Source organism: Bombus vancouverensis, chromosome 2 (assembly GCF_051014615.1).
Source record: "Bombus vancouverensis nearcticus chromosome 2, iyBomVanc1_principal, whole genome shotgun sequence".
NCBI classification, from domain to species: domain Eukaryota; kingdom Metazoa; phylum Arthropoda; class Insecta; order Hymenoptera; family Apidae; genus Bombus; species Bombus vancouverensis.
The window spans coordinates 8,675,069-8,687,475 of record NC_134912.1 but is presented as its reverse complement, the minus strand read 5'-3'; the positions used below and the strand labels follow the sequence as shown (position 1 = coordinate 8,687,475).

Sequence of the window (12,407 nt, the reverse complement as noted above, 5' to 3'; positions counted from 1 at the left end):
GGCGCCGGGACCCGCTACGGTATGAGACGGGACGCGCCGTCACTTCCTGCATACAAAACTGAAGCACCATTAACATTCTTCTGTGGTGCACGATCGACCGTATTATCTTCCACCGATATAAGTATGTACACGTGTATACGCATACAAAGAAACGCGCGTACTCGCATACTCGCGTGGCTCAGTCGATGCCCTAATCTGAATAATGCGATCGGCTTGCCATGAGTCTTCTCTGCTTCTCTTTTTCATCTTCGTGTCGGATCACGCGAAGTCCATGGCGAGGCGATGCCTCGCTTTCGATATGTATCCGTTGGTAACGCTCGAATTATTTTCATCTGACTGCGACAAGATACAGAAGATCGGTGTTACTGGTTACAGATCAATACAGATGTTTCGAATGTTCGATATTCTTCGACCTCGCGTCTCAAAGCGACACCTTAAGGTACAAACACGATCGAAAGTAAATGAATTCGTAACATGCATTTGGAAGATTCTGTAAGACGTAAATGATTACTGCGACAATACCATTCTTTTTTCTTTCAACTTTCTCTCTATGTTTCGAGCTGGCAGAAATAAAACGTTTAGATTCAAATATTTTTCTTCTGTATTTGTAGTGTAATGTGTGAATATCAATCGAATCATGTAAGCATCTATAAAAGAATACCGTCAGGGGTAATTTCATTTATCGACAAGATTATTATTTTTAAGAAGAAAATACCAAATGTACAATGCAGATAACTTACACGCAAGATATTTTGTATAAACACCTTGTTTAGACAATATAGTATTAATTTAATATATAGTACCAAAACTTTTAACACATATGTACTTTTTTGTCATTATTCTTCACTAACGAGTTATTTTATGATCAAAGTTGGTGTTAAATTATGATACGTTAATTCAAATCGATGAGACCAGTAATTGATTCGTATTTTGTCGTTTATTTACCTTGCTGGTGTCATCTAGCAGATATCGGGGGAATATCAAGATAGGTAGGTACTGCAGAAATATGATTTTTATCAATTCTGAATCGTGTTCTATCTAGGGAATAATTGAACCAATGTATTGGCAACGCTTGTGGGGTCGCTGTTACAGCGAATTCTGGGTAAAATAACGTGTATCGTGTCATATCGTTACTGTAAAATTTCATCGGTGGGTTCATTAAAAAAAACCATTATACGATAAGAACATAGTTTTAGAATCTATTTATGTAGCTTCTTTATATCTTCGAGTCGATTTGTATTAGGATTAACTATTTTTTCGTACTTTAGATATCGAATATTTCTCCTCGGTAGTAATCAAGTGTCGTTTACAGTCTTGTATCTACGTGCCTGCGTGAGTGTAGAAGTCGATTCTGTATTACGCACCTTCGCCCTAATACTATTGTTCATTTTCTCGAATTTCAGTTCTACTGTAGCTGTTAAAGCAGTCTAACAATGATTGACCTTACGGTAAAGACTTTGGATTCACAAAATCATACTTTCTCCTTGGAAGACGATGTAAGTAATTTTTTTGCCATTTTCATATAAAGAATTTCTATTCTCTATGTTTATAATTAACATTATTGTTGATTGTAATGCTTTTAATAGCATGCTTCATGATTATTTATGTACTTACTCATATTTCTATTTTTATATTATTCTATACTATACGTTAGGAATAATTATTATAGATGTGAATTTTTTTTCATTTAGAATATTCACTAGTCATTGTTATTTTATAGCGACATTATTTTGAGGTTATTTCTGTAAATATTTTATGATTTATAATCTTCTAATTCTTATACCAAATTTTTGATAACTTCGGTATCTATTATTAGATTTAAGAACATTGTTGTATAATGAATATAAATACAATACTACATAAAATTATAATATCTTCTTTATATATCTCATATTCCTAATGTAAATAATATTATACTATTGGTAGAAATAATTGGAAATATCAACCATGATGTAACAATACTGATGAATGTGAAATATTAATATGAAATATACTTTAATGTTTTTGTATAATTATATCAAGACAGTATTTCTTAATAGATTTGGAACTGTCACTATAAACTGTTGTTGTATGTTATTAAAGTAAAAGTTGCAAAAGACTAAAAGAGAAAAAAATGACTTAGATTTTTTATATAGCAAATTACAGTTCGAGGTTTCAAAGAATATATAGCAGAAACAGTGGCAGTACCAGCAGATTCACAAAGACTTATTTATTGCGGTAGAGTTCTTCAAGATGAGAAAAAATTAAATGATTATGGTAAAGAAGTTTGTATTACATTTACAAATATAAAGTAAAGGACATTATTGATTTAAATTATTTTACAATTTAGATGTTAATGGAAAAGTTATACATTTGGTACAACGTGCACCACCTCAACCTGGTCAACGTGGAAATGACGGAGGCCAAAGTCAAGGTCAGAATCATGGATCACAAATGTGGCAAAATCCACAAAGAACACATTACCGACTCACTCGTGCTCAAATGCATGGTAATGCTATGTATTTGGGTGCAATGTCAGTACCAGCTGAAATTGTGGAAGGACATGGTATTAGATCTAATATATGTCTGATATAATATATAATTTCAAAATTTTCGGATTTTTTCATTATTTTACTTATATTTTTTCTACAGAGATTTTTTCTTAGAGTTGTTTTATTTCATTTAAAAGGGTTGCCAGTACCTCAATTCAGCAACAGCTTATCTAATGGTCGATTAATTGCTGCAAGACACATGCTTGAACGCGCAAATCGTCTTATGGATCGACTCGAGAGCCCCTCTAATTCCGCAAATCTCTCTACATCTGAAAATAATCGACCACCATTTAGTCAACTCATGCAGGAGTCAGAGTTGGATACAGAACAGTAGTAAGTAAAAGAAAAAAGAAATTTAGTAATTACTGTGGAAAGGAGTAAAATAAATTGATAAATTATTTAGCCTTTTCAGTAATAATGAAAATGCAGCAAATGGTGGTGCCCGGTTGGCAGAGGCTGCTGCAGCTGCAATAGCAGCTGCCTTATCTGCAGTTGGTGCAAACAACGTTACATTACTTAGGGGTTTGTATATAAAACGTATTAAGAATAAAAAGATTGAGTATAAATTATTACATATAACTGTTAACTATGAACATAGGAAACAATGATGAAAATGCTGAATCAAGACCAGCAAATGAAACTAATGAGGAGAATCAAGCAGATACACAACAGCCACAACAACCACAATCTGAACAACAAGGTTCTACATCAAATAATGACGAACAATCTAATCGACGACCATCACCACAGTAGGGATCCTGTATAGTTATATATGTATAATATGATGTTCTATTACATAATTCATAAATCTATTATTTTTAGACTTCCACGACCTCCACAATTGGCAGAATTATTGGACCTATTAATTGATACACAATCTCGTTTACGACCTCATACAGAACGTTATTGTAAACTTATGCGTGATGATCCTTCATTACATCCAGGTGTAAGTAAATAATGTTCATAAATATGAATGTGAGTAATTTGAAATGAAAAAATCATTTATGTTTAGGAAAGACGCATTGAAGAAACTCAAACATTTGTGAATGGTGTAAGCGAATGCTTGCATTATATGTCACATGCCTGTCATGCTTTAAGTGACATAATTGTTGATATGAGTCAACAACCGCCCAGGAACTTACGATGTAGACCAATTATTATTCAACATTCAACTATTTTGCAGCCCGGTATACCAATCCAGGTAGAGGTGAGGATGAATAACAATAGTATTTAAATTTTGTTCCAGGTGTAATAAAATTATTTTATATCGTGTTTCTACCAGGCTCACATTAGTTTACATGGTCGTAATGCAAATAATAATAATGGTAATGAAGAAAATGGAGAATCTGCAAGTACACCTACGCAAGCAGAGACAAATGAAGCTAATACTGATGACGCCAATCAACAACAAGAATCGGAATCTAGTACTCAACAACAAGCTGAACAACAACAACCACAATTAGATTCAACACAATCTCCGTTTGGTATGTATAAGTTTTCTTGCGTCTAAAAAAGTAAATTATTTAGATAAAACAATTAGAATTATGTTATAGGAACAGTGTTTAACTTACCAAACAATGTTGAAGTATTAATGGAAGTTAGTCCTGAAAGTAACATAGATGCTCCACCTGGAAGTGAACAGCCTCAAGCTGGTGAAAATAATAATAATAGCAACAACAACAATAATAATGGTGGTAGGGCCTACTAATAGTTTTAATACTATGATTCAAGCTCAATTGTCATTTATATTCGTTTATTATTTTATAATTTATAGGGAGAATGGATGGTAGCACTGGTGCATATTGGGGCTCAGCTCCTCCGCCTGATTTCATACGAAATTTGATGCAGGCTGTTGCTGGTCATATGGTACAAGGTGGTCCAGCTAACACAAGAATTATAACCCGAAATCCTCTAACAGCAAGCCAATTAACTGCTGCATCACTTGATAGTGGGAACACAAATGCTGGGCAAAGTACGCAGGCACGGTATGTTAATCATTACTTTTACATAATACGAATAATTTATACACCTATGTTTCTAATTTGAATTTAATATTCCTTACATATTATTATAGAAGCAATGTTGGTACTCATCCTACCACAGCAACACAAACTAGAAGTACGTCGCGTCCACACGTATTCCATCAACAGACTCATCCTTTAGGTGTTGGAATGAGTATAGGACAAGCATTTGATTTTGATCCATTCCTTTCTTGTAATTCGCATCATGTTCGTCGCACCTCGACTACAACTCCTAGTACTGCTACTTCTACGTCGCAGGCAACACGAACTCAAACTACGCCTGAAACACCATCCCAGGCACAAACAGGTATATAATTTAAGTAAATATTAAATAATTGTTATTTGTTAACTATTTATTAACCTATAAAATCATTTTTTCATATTACAGCGACAACTTCAAGTGCTACTAGCAATACCAGCTCTACAAATACTACAGCATCAACGACGTCACAAACAAATGCGATCTACGATCCGTTAATGTACTTACAGCAACAAATTTTAGGAGGTAGGGTTGGTCAACCACAGGCTAATATCAGTGTCAATATTAACAGTAAGTATTCGTTGAATTGTTTTTGACACGTTTTAAATTAAAATCTACATCATTTTTGCTGTTAGATTCTAACTCACCCGAAGGTCTGGGGAATATGGTGCAGATACGTACTGGTGGAAATATTCGCGTAGGAATTATTGGAAATAGGTGTGTATATTACTTGCAGAATACTTGAGACATTTATTCGTTAAGTAAAACATAAATTCTTATCATTTTTCACTATTAGTACTGGTAATGCTACTGGGGGTGATCTAACTCTTGCGGACTTGTTAGAACGTAGAGGTATCCAAATGAGTCTTTTCACATCTCAAGACCCAGAAACTGCAGAAAATTTCCTCGTGAATTTATCTGTCCTAGTGGTAAGAAACATTTTTGTGAAATTTATATATGATGGTAAGTGAAATTTATGTGTGTGTGTGTGTGTGTATATGTCGGAGATGAAAGAACACCGGAGCCTTTGGAATTTTGGATAATCCCGCAACATTGTAACCTAGAGTCTACTATAGCTGTAATTGAACAATTGTAGTTATTCAATCCGATTATAATTGTTCGAGAGTTGTGATAGTGAGCTTGGGCTCGAGGCGACAGTCAGTCGCCGAACGTAGCCGCGGTCACGGGATGAACGCTTTGTCTAACAAAGGCATGGAATAATTCTATAGCTCTCCTTAAAAAGGAAATAGTTGTAACACTCCACAGTAAACATTCCAACGGTCTCTGTCCCGTAGCTCGCCACACGCAGACCCTATTCTTCGAGTAAGATGATTGCCAGATATCGATGCGTCTCTGCAGTACATGTTCAGCTAGCTCGAGGGCCCGTTATAAATCTTAAGATTTAGTCAACTAAAGTCCTTCAAACAGACAAACAGTCTTTGTCCCAACTACGGGAAAATAGGGGAGACCTATTTTTCAACGAGCGGCGTCTCCCACTAGCAACTTTCCCTCGAGGGCGGCTAGCATCTTTTTCTAACCACCGATATGAAGATTGATCAATTAGCAGCAACGCCAATTTCCCTTACTTTCTGAACGAAGGCTTTTCTCGACGAATCCGATGATCTCGTGTCCTTAGACACATCCCAATATAGTTTTCCTCTGTGGCATCATCGGCACGGGAAAGTCATTCCCGCTCGCGATCTCATCGATGAAAAAGAGTAACCCCTTACGACCAGTGAATATTACACGCCCGACTTAGATTTTGTGAGTACGTTCATCTATCATCCCGTCGACCGCGGATTCGTTATTGAACCTAGGATCATTGTCATTAGTTTCTCGAGTACCTAACTACCACGATTACTTGTCCGGTTCTATAATAATCGTATTTGCACTAGTCAATGTCTTCTCTATTGCATAACGACAACGTGTAACCCAAACGAAGATTCGTTTTACGCCCCTAACCCTAATTCTAATGTAAACCCGACATATATATATATGTATATATTAATTTTTTAGGTACAGAATATGACATTAGAAGGTTTAATAAGATTACGAATTGGTCAGTCAGAACCAATTTCTCATCTTAGAAGACCATTACAAGAGTTCTTCCAGTACTCTTTCCCAAACGTTGCACCGGAAACACTTCAGGAGCAAGCTACTGAACGATTGTTATCACAGTTAAGACCACATTTCCAGTCTTTATTAAACGCAGAAGAAGAAGCTAATACTAGAAACGGTCAACAAGTAGACATTTGTGCTACTGTTGAAGCACTACTTCGCCGTCATATTAAAGATATATTACAACATCTATTTAATAATGGTATGTGGCATTGTGTAAAATGTATTCTGTAAAATATTTAATTTTATATCTCAATTATAAGACAATATAAGTTTGTTTTTTCTAGATATTGATGATACTAGATTCGGGCAAGAAATTTTCAATATTGTAAATAATATGGGTAAGCAATTATGTGCTGTACTTCGATACTCTATTCGTGGCGGACAGGGAGGATTAGAAGTAATTGCATCACGTTTTGTGGTATGTTACATGTCTCATTGAATCCATTATAATTTGCATATTTTTCATACTTTAATAATTAACGATCTTCAATTTTTCAAATAGACTGAAATGTTAGGGAGTATTCATCCTACAGTACGTCGGTGGGTGCTGAATGCATTTATTGCTCAGTTCCGTACTTATTCTTTACGAGTTACACAACCTCCAGATTCAGAAATTGTCCCGCTTTTAATATACAAAAATGCACCTTCCGAAGCAACATCGGTTCCTTCAGCCCCAGCGCATCAACCTTCGCAAACACAATCGGAAACAGAGGCAGGTTACACATACATACATACTTCTGCAGTTTTAATGTGGAAATGAAATAAGTCTAACAATTAGATATGATTCCAGCCCATGGAAACAGATACTGCACAAGAAAGAACAACATTTGAAGCATCTTCTCTACCAGAAGATAGAGAAGAAATTCCAGAAACGTTCCCAGGTCATGAAGCATTACCTTCAGTATGTATACATCTATCTATGTATATGAATTTGTATTGTAAACAATGTTATAAAAAATTGTCCATTTTAGGATTGGGTACCAATAATTGCTCGAGATGGTCTACGACAACGACGCCAACTACAAATGCAAGGAATAACAAACGGGGGTGTAGCAACACTTAGTGATGCTTATTTAGGTACACTACCTACTAAACGGCGTAAGCTTATTGAACAGCAAAAGCCACGATTATTAGTTAGTCCTACTCCAAATCATTCAGCGATAGCGGCGTCTATGGAACGTTTAGTGAGAGAAGGTGTAACTCGAGCAGGCGTTGAAGAAGTTGAAGGTGCTGCAATTGCTGTAGCTGTAGATCCTGGAGTTAGACGTGCGTTTGGTCAAGCAATTAGAGACTGCTTGAATCCGCATAGATTGGGAACACCAGATTTTCCGGATCCTTTGCGTTTTCCTAATGCGACAAAATATTTTGCTGATCAAGATAGACCGCCAAAATAATGATTACAAGGAGAAAGCAGTTCGTAATGGCTTAGAGTATTTATAAAGGAGAAACCAGGTAGTGTCTAAAAAAAAATTGAAAAATTGCAATGACCAAGGAATACAAAGATATATTCTTAACATGTAATCACAAATATTATTAACTCTTATGATTGTATGTGTCAGTTCAACGCAGTGCGATGATTTTTATAAATACCAAATGTTTTCAAATATCACACTGTACACAATTTGTTTAACCGATATAGCTAGTAATTTTACAAAAAGTACCATTGACTTTCGATACATAAATATGTTAAACAATTAACACTATACGTTTATTATTAACGCTAATTAAAAATTGCAGAAATCTGGCTACACTTGCTCTCTCATTGTACTCTAAGCATCGAGTGACCCCAATCTGACACTATAATTAAAATACTTCTTTCATATTAAACTGCGTTTTCTGTAGAATTACTGTTATGCAAATGAAATGTATTATTCTTAATCGAACGACACCTGTGTAGGTACTATACAGATGGTAATATGTATTATCTTGCGACCTATGCATATTGTGCGCTATTTAAGTGTTGTCGATATTAAAATATCCTTTTAATAACGATGATACTACCGATCAATATTAATTGTACTATCCTGTAGTTCTATATTTGATTTGTGAAGAAAAGGAATAACTACAGAGTTACTCGTAGTGGTGGCTGAGAAAAAAAGAAAGTTGATTAGACACAATTTAGTACGTTTCATTATAATCAGAATTATCTAAGGCTATAGTTTGTACCACATAAGCTTTGTTGAATAATACGTTATAAACAACTAAGTAACATGTCTCTTTGTAATTTATGTAGATAATTAATTTTGGTTGTGAAGCGTCACACTGAATGATTCAGAAGCAGAATTTTTATACAAATGAAGGTATCGTATTTTATGTACAATTTTGGCAACCTGTACAAGGAATGATTTTAATCATATTTAACTTGCAACCGAATTTCATCAGTTTTAATTGTGGAAAAGAATCTAGTAGCCTAATGAAAAAAAAAGGATAATTCCAAATTATACGTTCGTATTAATGTTAAGGGATATCGTATGAATATTTGATAGATCGTATATAATGTTAATAAAGTAATTGAAGTAATTTCATGTGAATGTGATTTTAAATTTGAAAGTCTGTATCATTTAATTAATATCAAAAATATCAAAATAGGAATGGAAATAAAATATGTATCCATATGTTTTTATTTTGCTATAATTACTGCGTAATTATATAAAAAATAGGTAAGATTTTATGTATACGAAGTAATCAATTGTAGAGCCTCAGAGCCTGTCCTACGTAATTAAAATTTTTGACATTACATGATAAATATTAATTATCAAATTGGCAGTTTCATCTACTGTAATATCTCTATATCAACAATTATGATTCATCCAACTGTAATTTTTTCCAACAACTTCGAAGTCCCCATTCTACCTGCTCGTACATGTTTTCCGGATTACCTTGCCCATTCTCCTTCTGAATATTTACGACACGATTAGTCCGTGATTTCGCGATTTACGAGTCAGCCATAAGTGTAGGCACTTCATCCGACCGTATGTAGAAACATGGACAATGTATTTTTACGATTAGCGGGGCGCGGGAAGTACCGTAATGTGTTGATTTGTTGAAACATACTTGAGAATACTACTTGTCGGCCAATAAACAACCGCAATTGGTTTCATGGAAACGGATTTGTTAATATACGTCATAACGCTATCTCGGTAAAGTCGCAAGCATTGCAACTACGTAGTTTTTACTATGCAATAACTAATAACAAAACGATTTGAAATATCTATATTTTGCCGCATCTATCGTTTACAGAACTGATCAGGATTTCACAGATGAACATATCGTTGATGTGTACAGAGCAAATATTTAACAACACTATCGCGTTATGTAAAACGGCGCGAAAACGTTTTTCAAACAAATCGACTATAAACCGGATTGTGTGCACACAATAAGACAATATCGATCGCTAATCGTCGGGATTTCGAGGCACGAAAGCTGATCGAATCGGATCTGATCGGTTTCGGCCGACCATTCGAAAGGTTGAAAGTATTATGCCCAACTTTATCGGAGATTTAAAACGTTTATCGTCGAAACAACGCGTTAGATTGTTTTGCGATGTTAATTGTTTATTCGCGATAACCAGACCAATGTAAACGTTCGATGCGTTAAGACGCGATAAATCACTTATCGCGTACAGGTAAATGCAGATAATGAAATCAACGCTTCCTTGCCGTGTTTTAAAATTAAACTAGAATCTGAAATTTCTGCGATTTCTTTCTTGTAAAAATTCTAACACGATTACCAGGTATATTATTATATTTTTCCGAAATACGATTTTCTCATTCGGTAACGTAATCTTGTTAACCTCAATCGCATTATACGTACATACATAGTTTGTAGATCGTCACGTGACGAGATGCAATTCAGGAATGAAACGAAATTTGGAAACAGTCTGGTGAAAGAAAATGAAAGTAAAAGGGACTGGATGATTTAATGGAAAGGGTGGAGTGATGGTTCGCGCCGACTCCTCTCGTATTTAGTAAAAAAAAGAAAAGAGGAACGATTAAAAGAAGAAAAAGGAAAATGAATTTCCCTTCCTCTACCAGTTGCCACTCGCTAATAGGCGCTCGTTAATATTGCGAGTGCCACTCTTGAATATCGAGGAGAGGTTCCTACTACCGTCCCTCCCTTTTTTCAGCATTTCACCATCCTAACTCCCACATCCTTCTTCTGCCCTGTTGCTCGGTCTCGTTTTAGCGAGCGTGGCGGGCAGTTTCTCTTTTTCGCCCGCCGCAACGCGAGCGTTCGTTGGATTAAGGCATAATGAAATTACGAGGGTCACGTCATTTTATAAAACGATCGTTAAGCGTCGAGAGTGTTCGCTTGTCGTGGCTCTCGTCGAAATGACACCGCATTGAAAACGATCGATCGAAATCTCTGGCGAAAGAGCTCGGAGCGAGGAAGAGGAGGAGAAGGAAGAGGGAACGAGGCGTGAAGGCGGGAGAGGGGACGAAATTTCCGTAGAGGGAAAGAAGGGAAAAAGAAAGGGATAAGTGGAATTTTATGTATAACAGAAGCATGCTAATAAATCGGATCCGGTAGTAAAGTCGATTATTAATTTAATTCGGACATTTTAACGAAATATATTCGAATTCTCTTAAATATCAGAACCAAAACGCTGTGCATTGACACAAGTTGTTATGGATGCTCCGTCATAAGCGCATACGAAATTTTATGAACACGCACGCCTGTTAACATTCCATGTGTCAAAATTCATTATAATTTATTGATACGTCAAATATATCCTCCAGTCTCGCTCGTTCGTTGCTCTTCATAATAACGAGGAAGCCACCAGCGTGTATGTGTGTATACGTTGGTGGGTGTATGTTTCAGTTTTCCTTTCGTTTTATTTTCAATCGTTCATATGCCGTTCCGCGCATCGTGGCCGACCGTGTCGATTTTTCGCGATTCCGTCAATGAGCGTGAGAGGTCGCCAAAATAGGCCATCCACATGTAGCCGCATTCGTAAATACACTCGTAACGATATAATTGACCGCGTCGGCGGCGTGCATTCGTTATACATATGTATATCTGGCGTCGACACGACGCAATTATTCTCAAACCTTTATTAATATTATTTTTCGACATTATCGGATATAACGTGTTCTTCTCGCCTAAAACGAATCACCTAAATATTTCTTTCTTTAGAGAAATTCTTGTTGCAAACGAAAATCACATTAATTTTCTCTTCTTTCGAGTAACGCATTATGAATAGTTTATCAATACAATGACAAACTGTCTGATATTTGTGGTATTATAGTAAACAAGTTTTGTTTACATGCATAATACATATGTTGTCTTCCGTCATCGTCGAAGTTTGTGATTTCAATGGAAATAGATGTCATGTTTGACCTTTAGTTATAAGTGTCAAAGGTTATTTCAAGGTCGCGGTATTACATATCTCTAAATAAAATTTAATGCAACAGCTGCAACATAGAAGAAAAGACAGTAAATATAAACTTATATATATATATATTAAAAACACCGGTAGTTTTGAAAGCTCCGAAAATAATAATCTTGGAACAAAAATATTTTTTTGCATTGTATTTGTCCCTCGATATCATTTAAATTGCATATGAAATATTTTTTTATTTGGTCGAACGAGATACATATTTACATGGTGCATTTTAAGTTAAACACTATAAACCATCTAACCAGAAAGCTCGTCGAAACGCAGACTCGTTCGTTCGAGAATTAACCTATAGATCTGCCGCATTGTAATCTCTTAATACGCCGTATCGATGTTCGCACAGTTTCATGAGATAG

General features: G+C 35.5%; 1 protein-coding gene across 8 annotated transcripts; it reads left to right on the top strand.

Annotated features, from left to right (window-relative positions):
• Positions 1-1,078: 1,078 nt before the first annotated feature.
• LOC117166309 (large proline-rich protein BAG6) lies at positions 1,079-9,399 on the top strand. 8 transcript variants are annotated; one of them, XM_076624934.1, is made up of 22 exons: positions 1,079-1,149; positions 1,269-1,332; positions 1,404-1,496; positions 2,136-2,256; positions 2,330-2,413; positions 2,669-2,864; positions 2,935-3,053; positions 3,130-3,280; positions 3,354-3,477; positions 3,544-3,738; positions 3,814-4,015; positions 4,085-4,225; positions 4,306-4,516; positions 4,606-4,859; positions 4,941-5,102; positions 5,168-5,249; positions 5,329-5,461; positions 6,549-6,852; positions 6,938-7,071; positions 7,156-7,365; positions 7,444-7,554; positions 7,625-9,399. In XM_076624934.1, the coding sequence occupies exons 3-22, from the start codon at positions 1,434-1,436 to the stop codon at positions 8,045-8,047; spliced, it is 3,420 nt and encodes a 1,139-aa protein (XP_076481049.1). In that variant the 5' UTR covers positions 1,079-1,149; positions 1,269-1,332; positions 1,404-1,433; the 3' UTR covers positions 8,048-9,399. The 8 variants fall into 8 exon arrangements, with proteins under 8 accessions (XP_076481049.1, XP_033206060.1, XP_033206058.1 ...); XM_033350169.2 differs by having other exon boundaries at positions 2,330-2,545; positions 2,944-3,053; XM_033350167.2 differs by having other exon boundaries at positions 2,330-2,545; positions 3,544-3,732.
• Positions 9,400-12,407: the final 3,008 nt, after the last annotated feature.